This window comes from Carassius carassius, chromosome 43 (genome assembly GCF_963082965.1).
Source record: "Carassius carassius chromosome 43, fCarCar2.1, whole genome shotgun sequence".
NCBI classification, from domain to species: Eukaryota; Metazoa; Chordata; class Actinopteri; order Cypriniformes; family Cyprinidae; genus Carassius; species Carassius carassius.
This window is the reverse complement of record NC_081797.1, coordinates 1,005,001-1,022,774: the sequence shown is the minus strand read 5'-3', so window position 1 is coordinate 1,022,774 and position 17,774 is coordinate 1,005,001. Positions and strand designations below refer to the sequence as shown.

General features: G+C 31.8%; 1 protein-coding gene across 2 annotated transcripts in view; it reads left to right on the top strand.

Annotated features, from left to right (window-relative positions):
• LOC132124708 (A disintegrin and metalloproteinase with thrombospondin motifs 20) overlaps positions 1 to 17,774 on the top strand; it is a 106,741-nt gene that overhangs the window by 69,486 nt on the left and 19,481 nt on the right. For both annotated transcript variants that reach the window (XM_059535851.1, XM_059535852.1), the window contains 8 exons: positions 50 to 214; positions 3,198 to 3,362; positions 3,438 to 3,557; positions 4,147 to 4,254; positions 4,945 to 5,109; positions 6,370 to 6,618; positions 8,845 to 9,006; positions 10,068 to 10,244. In XM_059535851.1, the coding sequence (XP_059391834.1) occupies positions 50 to 214; positions 3,198 to 3,362; positions 3,438 to 3,557; positions 4,147 to 4,254; positions 4,945 to 5,109; positions 6,370 to 6,618; positions 8,845 to 9,006; positions 10,068 to 10,244 (1,311 nt within the window). The remainder of the gene's footprint in view (positions 1 to 49; positions 215 to 3,197; positions 3,363 to 3,437; positions 3,558 to 4,146; positions 4,255 to 4,944; positions 5,110 to 6,369; positions 6,619 to 8,844; positions 9,007 to 10,067; positions 10,245 to 17,774) is intronic.

Sequence of the window (17,774 nt, the reverse complement as noted above, 5' to 3'; positions counted from 1 at the left end):
TTCTCCTGATTTTATACCATTTTGTAATGTGATGTGATTGTGGTTACAGTGCTCGAAGAGCTGTGAACATGGTGTCCGGACGCGGCAGGCATACTGTATGAACAATCTGGGTCGCAGGCTGGTAGAGAGAGAGTGTAGCGTGCAGCAGAGAGTCCTGAGCGAACCCTGCAATGGCGTGCCCTGTCCCGACTGGAGCGCCAGTGAATGGAGCGAGGTACTGACCACAGCTGAACCAGACACTAATCACACACAGTACAACAGTAATTATATTCTGAAGCATCATGATGCCCTCATGCTGTTTTGATCTGGTGTTTCTTAAAGTAGTACTGTATACTAGTTGAACACCAGGGTTATTATAGATAAATAAATCTTAAAACTAAAATAACATAAAAAAAATTGCATATACAGTACAGACCAAAAGTTTGGAAACATTACTATTTTTAATGTTTTTGAAAGAAGTTTCTTCTGCTCATCAAGCATGCATTTATTTGATCAAAAATACAGAAAAAAATTGTATATTGTGATTGGGGTGTAACGGTACGTGTATTCGTACCGGACCGTTTCGGTACAGGGCTTTCGGTACGGTGCACATGTGTACCGAATGACCGAATGCAATATTTTGTGTGCGGAACATATGTACTGTACATTTTCATGTTTCCAAACGAACATATTAAGTGGCGGAAGTCTCCGCGTTCAGCGTAAATCCCGCCCTGCAGCTGATTCTAAGGCCGGTGACACACTGCTGCGTGGCGTGAGCGTGGCGTTTCTGCTGCGTGTCAGTTGCGTGACGGCTGCTTCGCGTTTTCCGTGTCTTTAAACACCAGAATGGTGCCTGACTGCTACTGTAGGTGACAAAGAGGGAGACCGCCGACAGACCAGGCTCTTGTCTTCACGACAACAATATCTATACTTCATGTTGATAAATATAAAGGCTACTGATAAAGGACACCGTCAACAGTATTGACGGCAAAATAGACTATGTTTGACAGGTGCAATATGCCAGTGTGTCACCGGCCTGAGGTTTTCAAAAGGCATCACGCGAGTGTGAACATCACTACAACTAGGAAAAAAATTATTGTAATTCAAACGCAGCTCCCGTCGGCATTTAAACAGACCTTTGCTCTTATTTCCGATCGGTCCAACGCAATAACGGAAGCTGAGCAGGTCTCAAAACTGAAACTGTTGATGCTGCACTTTACACTTTGGAAATGTTATATATATATATTTTAAATATGAGCAGGCCTACAAGCTGGGATTGGTAATGCTGCACTGTAATCATAGTTATTTATTTATATTTTTCATTATATTTTATTATATAATATTGGTTTGAGACTGAGAGTATGTTATTTAGTGAAGAACTTTGAAGCAGTATTTTATTTCTTATTCTTTTTTTGTTGTACCGAAAATTAACCGAACCGTGATTTTAAAACCGAGGTACGTTCCGAAGCGTGATTTTTGCGTACCATTACACCCCTAATTGTGATATATTATTACAATTTAAAATAATTGTTTTTAAATTTATTATACTTTTAAATTATCATTTATTTCTGGGATGCAAGCTGAATTTTTAGGATCATTATCACATGATCCTTCAGAAATCATTCTAATGTGATGAGTCATTATCAAAGTTGGAAACAGTTCTGCTGCTTAATATTTTTTCAGAACATGTGATACTTTTTTAGGATACTTTGATCAATAAAAAAGAAAAGAAAAAAAGAAGCTATGTTTTTAAAATATAAATATTTTGTAATAACAATATACACTACTGGTCAGTAATTTGGGGTCAGTAATTTTTTTTCTTTCTTTTTTTTTAATAAAGTCAATACTTTTATTCAGCAAGAATGTGTTAAATTGATAAAAAGTGATAGTAAAGAAAATATATTATTAGAATGTTTTTTTTTTTGAATAAATGCAGTTCTTTTTTAACCTTTTATTGATCAAATATATGAGACAGCAGAACTGTTTCCAACACTCATAATAAATTAGAATATTAGAATGATTTCTAAATGATCATGTGATCGACTGATGTTACATGTGACACTGAAGAATGGAGGAATGATGCTGAAAATTCAGCTTTGCATCACAGGAATACATTATAATTTTTTGTCTATGTCTATGTATATTAAAATACATATGTTATTTCAGCTAATTACTAAGGCAAGATTTCTCATTTTCAATTACTTTAATTTGATGTTAATAAATAAGTTAATTACTATAATTTGATGTTAACTAAATAAACCAAGACTATAAAAAATAAACGTGAAAAACACTGTAATTTAAAAAACTAATAAAAATGACAAAAACACACAACAAAATTACTGTAATTTTAAAATGAAAACAGAAAATGTAAAACATAAATGAATTAATAATAATAATAATAATCCAAAATATATATGTAAAAAAAATTATAATAGCCTGCAGCAAAATACAAAGAGAACTGTTTTTTTTTATTAAATTAATCTAAAAGATACATTGGGGAAGGTTTTTAAACAATTCTATAAATGCATTTAAAAATAATACTAAAGTGAATCAAAATGAACTGAATTTGTGAAAAATTTGCTTTTGAATTTAAAATTAATAAATTAAAAAATTCATATATACTACATTGACGTATTAATAAAATACTCAACAAAACTAATAAAACTGAAAAGAAAACTAAACATCTAAAAAAAAAAAAAGACAAAAAAGAACAAAATTACTAATAAAATTACAAAAAAACACCACAAATTGCTGAAACTTTAATATTAAAATGAAAACATAAATATATTAATGTACATTATAGTAGTTTATCAGTGCTACACAGTATCATTACAAACAAGAACACTATAAATGTGCAGTTTTTTAGTTCCTCTCACTCAAGCCAGATCCTTTAAATTGAACCATATTCAATTATGGTGGCATTCATTTTTAAACAATATTTTTTATAAACGTGAAGCTTCACATTTATTTAAAGTGAAACTTAAACTAGCACTAAATGGGCAATGTGCTAAACAAATAAGTGTAGGCTCACGTACCTCTCTGATTCGACATAAACCCACTTTATATTTATTTATGATATTAATTGCATATAGAAGTTTCCTATAAAATGAAACGTGACTTGTTTTCTGGAGAATATGGTACTTTGAGATCTAAGCAGCACAATCTGACTAACCCATCCTAACTAACCTACAGTGAATCTGTGCATCTGTTCACATCAGTGTCTGGTGACGTGCGGGAAGGGTGTCAGACATAGACAGGTGCTTTGCATTCTGGGAGATGAGAATCTGAATGAGCAGCGCTGCAACCCAAACACCAAACCCTCAGCAGTGGGCAGCTGTGAGCTTCCCGAATGTGCGTCCTGGCAGGTCGGAGCCTGGAGTCCGGTGAGAAACAGACGCTCGGTTCCTTTTTCATGTGAGTTTCTGTCTCCAGATGTTCTGAATGTGAATTATGTACAGTGCACAGTGAGCTGCGGACAAGGATATCAGATGCGAGCGGTCAGGTGTGTGTCGGGAGCGTACGGCGAGACACTGGACGACAGGGATTGTAACGCAGCCGCTAGACCTCGAGACAGTCAGGTGAACAAACACAATCACACTCTTCTGAATTTTCAGCATCATTACTCAAGTCTTCAGTGTCAGATGATCCTTCACAAGTCATTCTAAGATTCAAAAGTTTGGGGTCAGATTTAAAAAAGAAAAAAAGCAATGATGCATTAAATTGATCTAAAGTGACAACAAAGACATTTATAACATTAAAAAATATATGTATTTCAAATTAATGCTGTCCTTTAAATGTTCTGTTCATCTTTGAATCCTGAAAAATACAGTGTATTTTGGCCAGCAGTTTTCAACACTGATAACAATCATAAATGTATCTTGAGCAGCGAATCAACATATTAGAATGATTTTTTTAAGGATCATGTGACACTGAAGACTGGATTAATAAATTATGCTAAATAATTCATCTTTGATCACAAGAATCAATTGCATTTTAACAGATATTCTTATAGAAAAGCTGTTTGAAATATTTTAAAAAAAAATTCAAAAATAAATGCAGCCTTTGTGAGCAGAATTGTCTTTTTTTCTTTTTAAAAAATGTTAATTTTGACCAGCAGGGTATAATAAGCAACAGTATCTCTTACCTCTGAATCTGACGTGTGTGTAGGACTGTGAGTTGTCAGCTTGTCCTCGTGCAGCATCAGTGTTTAACACACCCAGACCAGCAGAAGTGGGTCAGAGACACACACAGTGGAGATACGGCTCATGGACCAGCGTGAGTAACTTTTCACATAAAATGATCTCATTTGACTCACTTGTGTTTGTTTTATCTCTTCTAATGAACACCTGAGACAAAGTTGATCATAGGGCTGCCCTCAACTAATTATTTTTTTCTTGTTGAGTTATGAATGTGTCAGGGAAAAGCGTTGGCGACACTGACTTGCCATCTCCGAATTTATTTAAAACACAAGTTTCACAATTTGAGTTGAATTACTGAAATTAATGAACTTTTCCACAACATTCAAATTTATTGAAATGCACCTGTATATTTTTCATGTCTGTAAGTCAAGTATACACAGAGTTTGTGCTCAAGTTCTCAAAGACCGAGATGGCAGAAAGCACGTTTATTTATAGAGTTTTTATAGATTCGAAAAATGTATTACTCTTATCTGTATGACAAAAAATGCCGGAGTATTTTAAGTGCAAGTGAGCGCAGCGGTGTCTCCGTCTGTCCTACTGTGAGCGGCCATGTAACTTTGCTAATACTAACATATTTCAGATGATGAGCCATATTAGCTGTCGATAAATGATAGGTGAGCACTGGATATTTTAATTTTTTTCTGCGACTAATCAAATTTTGGTCAACCGAAACTCTTCTCGTTGACTTACAGTTAGTCGACTATTAGGGGGCCGGCCTTGTTGATAGGACCTCCATCTGTATATATGTGTTGTGTGTGTGTTTCAGTGCTCGGTGTCGTGTGGCGAGGGCCGGCGGGAGCGCTACGTCAGCTGTAGAGACGCTCAAGGCGGCGTCGCTGAAGAGTCGTCCTGTGATCATCTTCCTCGTCCTCCAGACTCCTCTGTGTGTTTCAGTCCCTGCGGTCAGTGGAGGGAAGGAGAATGGACACCAGTGAGTCAAACACACTCGCTTTCACAGTCCTGCATGGTCTACATAAAGAAACATACACCATGCGAAAGGACATTACATGCCTGTTGTACATGCTTGACATACATTACTTACTTATGCGACTGTGTCATTAAACTAGATGCTTTTATTTAGTTAGCTGCTATAAACGTAGAAAACTGTGTTATTTTATTTATTAGTATTAGCCTTGTAATTTTGTATTTTCATGTTTAAATGTTACTTTTAGTAATTTAAATATTTTTCTATATTTCTATTTAGCTTTATTTTTTATTTGTTTTTCATTTTTAGTCATTTTAGTACCCCAACTTAAAATAACTTTATTTTATAAGTGTTTCATTTAAAAAAACATCTTATTTTTAAATATTTAAAATATTTTCTTTTATTTATTGTTTTATTTTGTAGTTGTCTTTAGTTTTTTATTTTCAAATTAAAATTTTAGTTTGAGTACTTTTGTTGTTTTTTGTGTCAGTATTTTTTTTTATATTTCCATTTGGCTTGAAATTATTTTTCTTAAATATTTTGTTATTTTAGTACCTCAAATGAAACTAACTTTATTTCGGTTTGTCGCCAAAGTAAAATGTTTCATTTTTTAAAGGTTTTTTTAAGTGACATTTTTTTGTTGTTAAATTAAGTTTATTTTATTTTATTTAACTTTCTTTTGTAATGTTTCTGTAGTGTAGTGTTTAATTAAGTTATTTTAATTTGAATAGTTAATAATAAATATATTATATATAGAATAAGGAGCTACTAGATTATAAAAACTTAATTTTTATGATCAGTAAATACCATAATCACTCAAAAAAAAAAACTATATACCTCTAATTTAAACCCAGCTGTAAAGCAATTACACTCACTCTTATCCTCTCTTCAAAAAGCTTTAGAACCATCCCGCATTATAGAAAAAGTTTTCAATAAATTATTTTTATTTATTTGCTTTCCCCTGTATTCCCCCACTAGATTGTGTTCTGTAATGCTGTATATTTTTTGAGATTTAAGATTTGTAATAAATAAATAAATAAAAGTTGTATTTAACATTGTGCTGGTAAAAAAGGGAAATAGTGTGCTACGTAAAAGTACATAAAATACAAGCATTCTGAATATGCACACATTTTTGTGTGCACACAACTACTGAAACTGAAACCCATTGACTAACTAAAGAAAGTTATTGCAGTGCATTTTTCTTCTGGTTAGGCAGCTGTCTGTTGGTGTGGTGTGTGTTGATTGTGGCGTGTGTTTTTGGTGCAGTGCACGGTGTCGTGTGGTGTGGGTCGCTCCACGCGGCGGGTCGTGTGCATGAGCTATCATCATCAGCTGGACGAGTCGTTCTGTGACCCAGATGAGCGTCCCAGCGCTGAGCAGGAGTGTGCGGCCGCCCCCTGCCAGTCCTCCTACCAATGGCCCAACAACCAGCCCCACTTCCCCTACGACCCCAGCCGCCACAGCTGGAACGTCCCGTCTGCAGACAACCAGTGGAGGACGGGGCCCTGGGGAGCTGTGAGTGACCCCTCACTTACTCTGCTTCATCTAAATTAAATAAGTATCATATATTAAAATCTATGTACAAAACATTATACTTACATGATATATAAAATATATCTGAAATTTATAGTTGAAGAAAAATGTATTTGAATTTAGTATATATATATATATATATGTGTATGTGTGTGTGTGTAGCAATTTATTAAAATAAATTGCATGTAATTAAAGTTTATATTTATGTATACATTTTAAAAGTTTTACCTTTAAAACCACTAATATTTTAATAACATTGTGAAATGCAATTTTCAGTACATCTAAATTGAGTATTTATATTTGCACACAGTACAATAGAATTTTTGCTTTAAAAATTGTAGCATTTAAAAATAATTGATTTTTGTTGGTAGTGTTTTATTTTCAGTTATTTAGTCAAAATAGTATAGATTTGTAATAATTGTAATATTTTGTTTTTAATTATTATAGAAAAATATTATTTTATTAGTAGTAGTAGTAGGAGGAGGAGGAGTAGTAGTAGTAATAAAAATATAACTTTATGAATAAATTTATACATTTTAAATGTTTTTATATGCAAATCATTTAATTTTATCTGGCTAATTTTATGAGCCAGAATTTTTATGTCAGTGCATCCCTAAAATTCCCACATGACTAAAATATCTACATATGATCAAATCTATATATTATGATGCCATTTTATTACTGTATTGACTGATTGAGTGCCTGATCATTATTAATGTTCGCTGTGCTTGTTCTCTGTCTCACATGTGTTTTGCAAGCAGTACATGCATGTTTGGATCTCCTTACACAGTCACAGTCACAGTCTGTTTGCTTTAGTCAAACGTTTCATATTTCATGCTCTCTGTCATCTGACTGCAATTTCCTTCATTAGCACATGTGCCCATTAGCTTTGATCCGCTGCTGCAAGCACTGATGCATGCTGGGATTGGATGAGTTCCAGAGTGTGTGAGGCTTTAATACTGGACTTTATTAGTGTGGCTTGTGGGATTATATGAAGATAATAACATGTAATACAGGCTGTAAAGAGACCTATTTTGCCGGAGGAACACAAACTCAGGAATCATCATCCTCCCCCTGATACATATGTGAGAAAATTAGGCCTTTAACCACTCTGAACGATAATGACTCAACAGATACAGATGCATCACAATATATTACTCAATCACTGATGCAATGTGTTTTTCATATTACAGTACTGAGAATTAGAGGTGAAATGTGTTGAATTGGCATTGAAATAATTTCAAATTGAAAAAAAGTAATGCATTGAGGTCTGTTTTGACCCAAAAGAAATGCATAAAAATGTCTTAAAACTGCATAGTTTTTAGTGAGGCAATGAAAAGCCAATACGTTAAGACCCTCTAAAGCATTATTTTATTTATTTTTAATAAATTAAAAATATTAGTTATCTGATTTTTGATCTCTTTATTTTTAAGAGATATAACACGTTTCATGGTCGGGTCATTTTTGACCCGGGTATTTATGGAACATCATTAAGTGTCAAATACTTATTTATGAAGTTATATTAGTGTCTAAAAACTTTTTTAAATATATATTTAGCCTTTTTCACATATCTCAAACACTTTTGAGACTGATTTTTGTTGATAAATATAAATATGTGCATCTATTGATGAACCACTGCAGCGTGAAAAAAAATCATCACTTTAATTATCTGAATGGAAAGTTTATACAAGTAAAATGAATTTATTTTGTTTGAAAACTTTTCTGAGTAATATTTATGTTGTTTTGTTAGAAATAGACATATAGGTTTATGAGTAAACATGAGTTATAAATTCAAAGGAATTTTATTAAATTCCATTGGGATTGAGTTTGAGTACAGTCAAACCTTCAACATTTCTCACATTATCACAGTTTATTTGCTACAGTTTAGAAAATGGTAATAAAACATGAGAAGAACTCAAGAGTTAAACTATGTCAGAACAAATACATATTATATCAGATAAACTTAATTTTTAATTAGTAATATGCATTGCTAAGAACTTCATTTGAACAACTTTAAAGATGATTTTCTCAATATTTAGATTTTTTTGCACCCTCAGATTCCAGATTTACCAAATGGAAAAGATGATTTATTTAGCTCAGGGTTTAAAAAAAAAACCTTATGATTGGTTTTGTGGTCCAGTGTGAAATCTTGTGTCTGAGTAGTTTTTGGTTTGTCTGTAGATTCTGATGTGTTGTGTTTGTGTTCAGTGCTCCAGCTCGTGTGAAGGCGGGATCCAGCGGCGGGTCGTGGTTTGTCAGGACGCAGACGGACGCAGCACCAATCACTGCGATGAGAGAGTCAAACCTGACGAATCCAAGAGCTGTGACTCTGGACCCTGTCCACACTGGAACCACGGCATCTGGGGCCAGGTCAGACACACAACACCAGCGCTTTCAGAGAGTTACATTAACATTACACTTAACATGGTTTAAAATGCTGCTTGAAGAATAGAACGCCATTTTATCATTTTAATCATTATAATATCCATATAATATTATGTTTATTTTTAATAATGGTTAATTAGTTTACATGATAATATTTATAATAATACAATTATAATTTATTTTAATTAATTACATTTAGTTCATTATTCATATAATTGTGTATTATTTTGAATTCCACAGTGTTTAACAAGTCAAGAGACACACTGATTATAAATATTAAATAATATGATATATTAAATATGTAATGTTTTTAAATAATTATTGTACATAATAATAATAATAATAATAATAATAATATATTTTAAATATTACCTTTTTAAAATAATATTGTATTTTATAATCCACAATATGTTCAACAACTGATTGAGGAGCATTGATTATAAATATTACATTTCAGCAATTCAGTACCTAAACAAGTTTTAATAAGGACTATTAATAAATATGATATTATATTGTATTACATCATATTATATTGCTAAATTATATTTATTTAATAATAATTATTTAAATATTATTTGTATTATTGCAAAAAAAAAAAAAATTATTTATTTTACTTTTTATTTTTTATAATCCACAATGCTCAGTAAGTCAACAGCATTGCTGATTATAATAATAAATATGACTAATTCATTACCAGAAATACTTTTTTTCTCATTATTTTGAATGGAAATAATAATAAAAATTTGATTATTTGATTATTAATAAATGCATGTTATTGTATTATTTTATTGTAGTATTATACAATCCAAAATGTTGAACAAGAAAATTGTTGATTGTAAATATGAAATATAATTCAATCGGCATTAAGAGCATCACTAAATATAGATGAATTATGAAATGACTGTTTAACGCATTATTTATGTGTTCTATGTGCTTTATGAGTATTTGTGTACTTAGATTAGCGACAGGACAAACTGTACCGGAGTCTCTTCTGTCTGGTTTATGAAGTACTGATGGTCGATTCTCTCTTCCTCTCCGTCCTGTAGTGCTCACGCTCATGCGGCGGCGGTCAGCGCACACGTCTGGTGGTCTGTCAGCGTCCCAACGCTCAGCGGTTAAACGAGCACAGCTGCGATGTTCTGGACAAACCGGCCGATGTGGAGCAGTGTAACGGCCAGCCCTGCGCCGCCGCCGCTTCATGGCACAGACGAGCGTGGAAGCCGGTACGATAGATAGCATCTGTCTGTGTGTCTGTCTGTCTGTCCATCAGACGCCCAAACAGGGTTCAGTTCAGTTCGAAGCACACCCAGACAAAGATCTGGGGCCAGTTGCATAAGCTTAGCCTTGCCTCTATGTAAAGACAGTTTCTTAAGAACCAACTGGCAGTTAACCAATAGACTAATCTATGATCTTATGTAACCCAATTTTAAAAATCTCGACCTGTCTTAAAAGAAAGAAGTTAGATGAGTACTTTTTAGACTAGTCTAAATCTTTCATGCAACTGGCCCCAGCTGCTCACCGTTTTGTTCAGAATCAAAGTCAAAATGATGCTCCTCCTCAGTATTTTGTCTTGTTTTTAAATAACAAATATCTAAATATTCTTAAATCAACATGCATTTACCAGAAACGCAAGATGACGAAAAAGGCTTGTTTTCAAAAAAATGCATCAAAATGAAATTAGTTTTTGCTTAATATTAAGTAGTAAATAAAAAATATATATACACATTTAAATAATTTTGCTTAGTTAAAAAAAACAAACATTCGGAACCAATTTGCTTAAAAAAATAAAAACATTAAAAAATTTAAAGGAATTAATTTCCTAAATCCATTGTTAGATGCTTGTTCTTGTTTTAAGCGAATATTCACTTTATTTTAATGCATTTTGCAGAAAGCAAGTGTAAATATCTTGTCATTTTGGTCCTCCAGTAAATGCATCTTGATTTAAGAATACTTTTTACTGGAAAACAAGAACAAAAAAACCTGAGGCACATTTTTTTGCACTGAATCTTCGGGCCCCCTAAGCAGAAAACAGTGATTAAAAACATGTTTGCACGCACTATGAATTAGAGGAAGTGTGTCAAAAAACGGATAAATAAATCGTGCAATTTCTTTTTTCTTGTTTGAGCTGTAATCTAAAAACACAAGTGTATATTTGTGTATAAGAGTTTAATATTTTTATTATTATTATGACAATTACCCAGAAGCCACTTATTGTATATTATATTTGTATCTTTGTACAGAATTAGTATTTTTTAAATCATCAATTCGTCTTGTATTATTTAATATTTCTAAGTGGTGCTCCTGACGTTGACTTGTACAGAGGAAAATAATTTTTGTTAGTGTTTTATTTTGTTAGCGATGTAAAATCAGTTTTATATTTTTCAGCATCGTGGCATTTTCAGTCGTGGCTGCAGGATATAAACATATCTAAGAATAAATAACCACACTTTAGTTAGTTTGACAAGCGATTGCGTCACTTCGACGTGGACTGAAACACTCAAGGAAAACTTGATAAATGACAAATGAAAGAAATACCTCATCATTCAGTCTTTGTCTCAAAATGCACTCACAAAATTTAAAAAAGCAGAAATGTAATAAAGTCAAATGATCAAAGAGTTAAGCTTCATCTAACCCTCATAATGCATTCAATATCTTGCCATTTCATAAAACTGAATATTTTTCAAATAAAACCATACTGTGTTTGATCAGTGAGTAAACATGAAAAAAAAATTCATAATTAAAAATCGAGAAATTTCAAATGATGGATGATCCACACCAAAAAAACTATTATGCAAAATAAATAAATATATATATATATATATATTACAATATTGATCAGAAATTGTATTTGAATATACCATTGCATTTAATTTAGAAAAACATGCAATCTGAGAATTATATTAATAGTGTTAAATGCATTGAAGTGTATGGAATTTAATTCCTTTTAATTCATAACTCATGGTTTCTCAAAACAGCCTAAATATTGCTCTGAAAAAATTTCAAATTCGATTAATTCATTTTAGTTGGATAAACTTTCACTTCCCGATTAAAAAAGTGATCAGTTTATCAACAAAACTCAGTCCCAGAAGTATGAGATATGGAGAAAAGGTTAAATATATTTTTAAAAAAGGTTTCATAGATAGATAAGTATTTTTGACACCTAGTGGTGCTCCATAAATACCCGGGTCAAAAATGACCCGAACACGAAGCATATTATATCTCTTAAAAAATAACTGTACAAAATCTGAAAAAAACTAAATGATGTGTATTTTAAGGGTCCTAAAGCGTTTGCAAAGTTTCATTCCCTTACTAAAAACTATGCAGTTTTTAAAAAAGTTTTTACGTGTCAAAATGCATTTTGAGGGTTATAGCGTTTGTACTGCTCGTCATCAGGAATAAACACTGAGATTTGGTGCTGATTAGGATTGAATCACTAAGTACTATTACTTAATTTTTTGTCTAATGTAGCGCTGGGTTTTAACGTATTATAACATTATTTTTGTATCATCGTTTCTCAGAATTTGACTTCATGCGTCATTATCGTTAAGGTTGCAGTCAGTTCTGCAAACTAAACCTTGAGAGCATTTTAGCTCTTATTTTATCAACTACCATAATAAAACCACAACTTATCGACTTGTTCAGACGGCAGCGTTTGATTGACATGGGGAATTTTTATAGAGAAAATAACTGCTTAATTGAATTTTCATGTTCCGGTGGTTAAACCTCGTTCACAGTGAATTAATTGCCATCTGAATGAGTTTTATCATGGTGCCATATGGATATATCACATTATTCTATATTTTTAGGAATATTTCTTAAGTTTTGGAACACAAATACCTCTTTTGTCTGCTCGCTGGCCATTTCTAATACTTTCAAAGGATTGTTTTATTTATTTGTTTACAGCCGGAGATTCAGTGCTGCAGCTTTTACATGCAAATGTCTTGTGTGATTGTGTTTTGAATCATAAAGTAACTGTATATTTGTCTCAATCTTCATTGTGGAGCGATCAAGCGATTTATTTCTCTTCTGATCCGGTGGTTTCTCGTCTTTGTTTCTGTTCATTTTGTTCTGGTTTCTTTCTCTCTGTTCTCTCATGGCCGTCCTCATCACTCATGATGATGTATGATTTTGTTTTTCTCATAAATATGTTCAACTGAACGTCCCACTCAGTTTGTTCCAGAACTATTTCACACTGTAAAAATTATTAAAATACATAAAGGTTGTGAATGCTTGTGTTGTTTTCTCAGTCTGTTGGGATTTTAGCCACATCTGAAGGTGTTTCTGTGTTCACTGAGTTTTTATCGAACATACTTTTTAATTAATATGTTAATATGTATAAGAATATATAAAAAAGGGGGAAGTTTTTATTTTATTTTCTGTAATTCTTAATCAATGCAATATTTACCATGTTTATTCATATATATATATATATATATATATATCATCAAAATGCTGTTAAACAGTTTTTAACAGTGTTTAACAGTGATGCATTTTTGCTAAGTATTAATCATGTAACAATATTTCACATTTTAATATATAAAATATATATTTATGTAATATATAATGCAAGCATAAAGACATAATTCAAATCAAACTAAATAAAGCTGCATCAAATTATAAAATAAGTATCAAAATTGAGTTTTAGCAGTATTTTAGTAGATCTGCATCAATGTTAAGTAATATTTCATCATAATTTATTCATATAATTCAAATCAAGTCTGTCAAATAGTATAAACTCAATAAAGCTGCATAAAATAACAAAATAATTATCAAAATACTGTTTAAAACCGTTTTACATTGATTATTTATATATATATATATATATATATATATATATATATATATATATGCATCAGTCGTATAATATTATGTAATATTTTCATATTTTGATATCAAATTTATTTATGTGATATATGATGTGAGATGTAATTAAAATCCAGCCACTTTGATCCTTTAAAGTCATTTTATTTTGGCAGGATCATGCATTAAGTAAAGATATGGAATCTCTTAAAGGTAATGTTTATGTGAGATACGTGTTTAGTTTCACAGCTTATAGAAATAAAATCCAACTTAATGTTAGACGCATTCTGCTGTTTCATCTTGAATTTGTTTATTTGCGTCCAGAGACATCAGTGTGCTTTATGAAATCCTGCTAAGTGCAGGAAAAAAAGTGTTTTACGATGTTTTCTTGAAGGTTTATATAGTGAACTCCCCAGGGCTGCAGCTGGGAATCATTTGGCTAATGGCTCGGCTCTAATGCATTTGGCTTTTACAGCAACATTGGCTGATATTAATCAGAGCTGGCCAGAGTCCTTCATCTGAGAGGTAAAGCAGTGTTTATAGAGCAGAGAAACCCAAGGACAGCCTCGTAATCATCTCAGGTTTCAGATGGCACTTAAAAGCCTCAAAATGCAGGATTGTGTTGCTTTAAGCGTTTGAGTCCAGCAAAAGACCGCTTTCAAATCAAATAAAATGTATGGTTTAATGTTGATACAGAAATGCAATTAAAGCACAGCATGGTTTGTAATGTTGTGATTTGAGTACAATCCATTGCTGCATTTCTGTAAGAGAGACAGTCTGTTCTCTGTAATTGTGTTTATAACATCCTTAATTGTGTTTCATTGCAAATTCTCTCTAAATAGCGGAAATAAAACATCCATTGATTCCATTGAACTTCACAACAACATGCACATCCACTGATTTCTTTAAAATACGGTTTTATGGTAATACAATTTAGTCATTTTTCAGTTTTTGTTCTCTAACTTTCTTATTTTTATTTTTTCATTCAATCAAATATCAAACTTAAAGAGCTTATATAATTGCTAGATATAATGATATAATTGCTGTTTTATGTTTTTGTAAGAAACTATTGTTAATGCATGACATTTTTAAGAGAATAAGGATTAAGAAAATAAAATAACTTAAAAGTTATCAAATATTTAGTATTAAAATCATTTAGAAATACAACTTTAGTTGTTATAAAATTTAACCATTAATAAAATGTGAGATGTAATAATGCAACAATATTGCATTAGTAATAAAATATCTATAGAATAATTTTTTTTAGATAAAACAATTTATAAGTAATATAGTATTTAGTAATATGTTTTTAGATCTCTAAGTTTGCCACAGAAATAGTTTTTGCTGCTGATGTGGTGTTAAATAACAAACAAATACATGACTATTGTTATTGTAGTATTGTTGAGATACTATTATAGTTTTTTATATATATATATTCAGTTTTCCTTTTTCAGTTAAATTCTAGTTAAAGTTTTAGCAAATTTGTTGTGTGTTTTTGTAAATTTTAGTAGTTTTTGCTTTATATATTATTCTACATTTAATTTTAGTTTTAGTTATATTTTAGTTATTATTATATATTATATATATCAAACATATATTAGCTGAAATGAAAAGTTTTTATTTTATTTTATTTTATTTATTCTACTTTATTTCAGTTTTATATTATATTTTAACATTTGTTGTTGTTTTAGTGGTTTTATTTTCAGTTTATAAGCTCATTTCCAGCACTGGCTGTGATCTACACTAAACACTCTTAAACACCTGTTTCAGTTTTATGATTATTGCTAATATTCTCTCTGAGATGGGGGTTGCAATGATTATGCCATCATTTGGGTTTGTTTTCGGCTTATCCCTCATAAATCATCATGTCAGCGCTCTCTAATGATGCAGCCGTTCTCTGAATTTACCCAGAATCCCCTCGCTCTGAAAACATTAGTCTCCGCAGGAAGTCATGTGACTAGAGATGTATGGCGTCTTGATGTTTTAATGTTTTATTATGGTTAAGTGTGAATCACTTTTTGTTAAATTTAATCGCAAAACTAGCTGTATTTATGTGTTTATAAGTAGCAGTAATGTTATGTATTCTCTTTACATTGGTGATTGATTACAGTATTATGATGTAGTTTATTGGTACTGTTAAAACATGATAACTTACCTCATGAAATAAATGCATTGTGTCTACATTTATTTAGTAAAGATGTGAAATGAGAAGAATGATAGCAGCTAAGAGAAAGCCAACCAGTTTCACGTGTGATAATCAATAAACTGTCTATATTATCAGAGATTTTGAGTAGAAACACTTTCTAGAAAGTGCTTCTGGTTTTTGTTGCATCTTGATGAGGATCCAGCGTTGCCAACTTATAATCAACTCAATTTAATTTTTCCAGTAAAAACAGATTTAAACCATCATGAGCTTCAGCCAAAAGCCTAATGAAGTCTGTTTTATCCTCCTGAAGACTAATTTAAACCCATGTGTTTTAGTGTTGAACTGACTGGGGAGAGTTCGTACAGAAACGTATTCATGTTCTTATGCAGTTCATCTTTAATTTATGGCAATTAGGCCGTAATTAAAGCAGGACATGGCCCTGAATCTGTCTGATGTTGTGGTTTGATTAGAAGCTAGTGCTGATTTGTGATTATAACATGACGGAGCGCTTCGAACATCATGAAGTGATTATAATCTGATCCATATGGAGAAACCTCTCTGATTTCACACAGGTTTTTTGTTGAGTGTCAGAAAAGTTTCCAGTCAGCATTGATTACACTCCGTTATTATCATAAACTACAACTAAAAGCTGTGAAGTATACAAAAATAAAAGTTGCTTAAAATAGAATAAAATATTTCTAAACTACAAGTGAAATAGAAAATTTATAAAACTATATAGACTCAATTAATAATAATAATAATAATAATAAGCACAAAGCACAACAAAAGTTTGAATCTAAAATTACAAAAATGGAAAAAAAACAGAAAAAAATGTAATATGTAATTTATTCATCAATGTCAAAATGACATTAATTTTGATTACTCTTTGTAGCATAAAGAAAATCTATATTTATATCAAATCTAAATTGCATATATTGTCTGTCTGTCAGTCTATACTATATATATATTTATTAGTTCTGTCAAATGATTAATCACAATTAATTGCATCCAAAATAAAAGTTTTTGTTTACATATATGAATATAAATGTATACATGTATATATTTTCTAAATGTAGGCTGTATGTGTGTCTTTATACATAATAAAAATACACAGTACTGTACACACACACACACACACACATATATATATATAGATATATAATGTAAACAAAAACATTTATTTTGGATGTGATTGATCGTTTGACAGCAGTCGCTCCTGGCAGAGAGCGTTCGTAATGAGCGACGGATCTGGAAGCGTTTAGGACGGTTCTCGGTTTGCAGGACTGTTCACATCTCTTCAGTGAGTTTACCGCTAGTTCTGATTACTTTGACTGAACCGCTGAAAGAGGCGAATCTGCTTAGATGTGTCCAAGATCAGGATGAGTTTGTTTCTTCATCAGATTTGGACAAATGTAGCACTGCCTCAGTGTCTCACCAATGGAAGTGAATGGGTGCCGTCAGAATGAGAGTCCAAGACTGGAGTGCTGTGGATTATTCTGATGTTTTTATCAGAATCTCGTTCTGTATGACTGATAAACATGCATCACATTAAATGTATTAGTTTGTGTCTGTGTTAAAACCATGTAATACAAGTAGGTGGAAACTTGATCATTTAAATGCATAAATCTCAACTTTAACCCTTAATATTTTTGGAGTGTGTTGATAATACAGTCCTGGGTTAGTTTTACGTCATTCATCCGTCTGGATCCCAGATGAGAAGGAAAAGCATCAGATGTGTGTGGATTTACAGTTCATCAGCAGCTGCGGGGAATAGTTCAGTTATGACATCAGATTCAGTTATGCATCA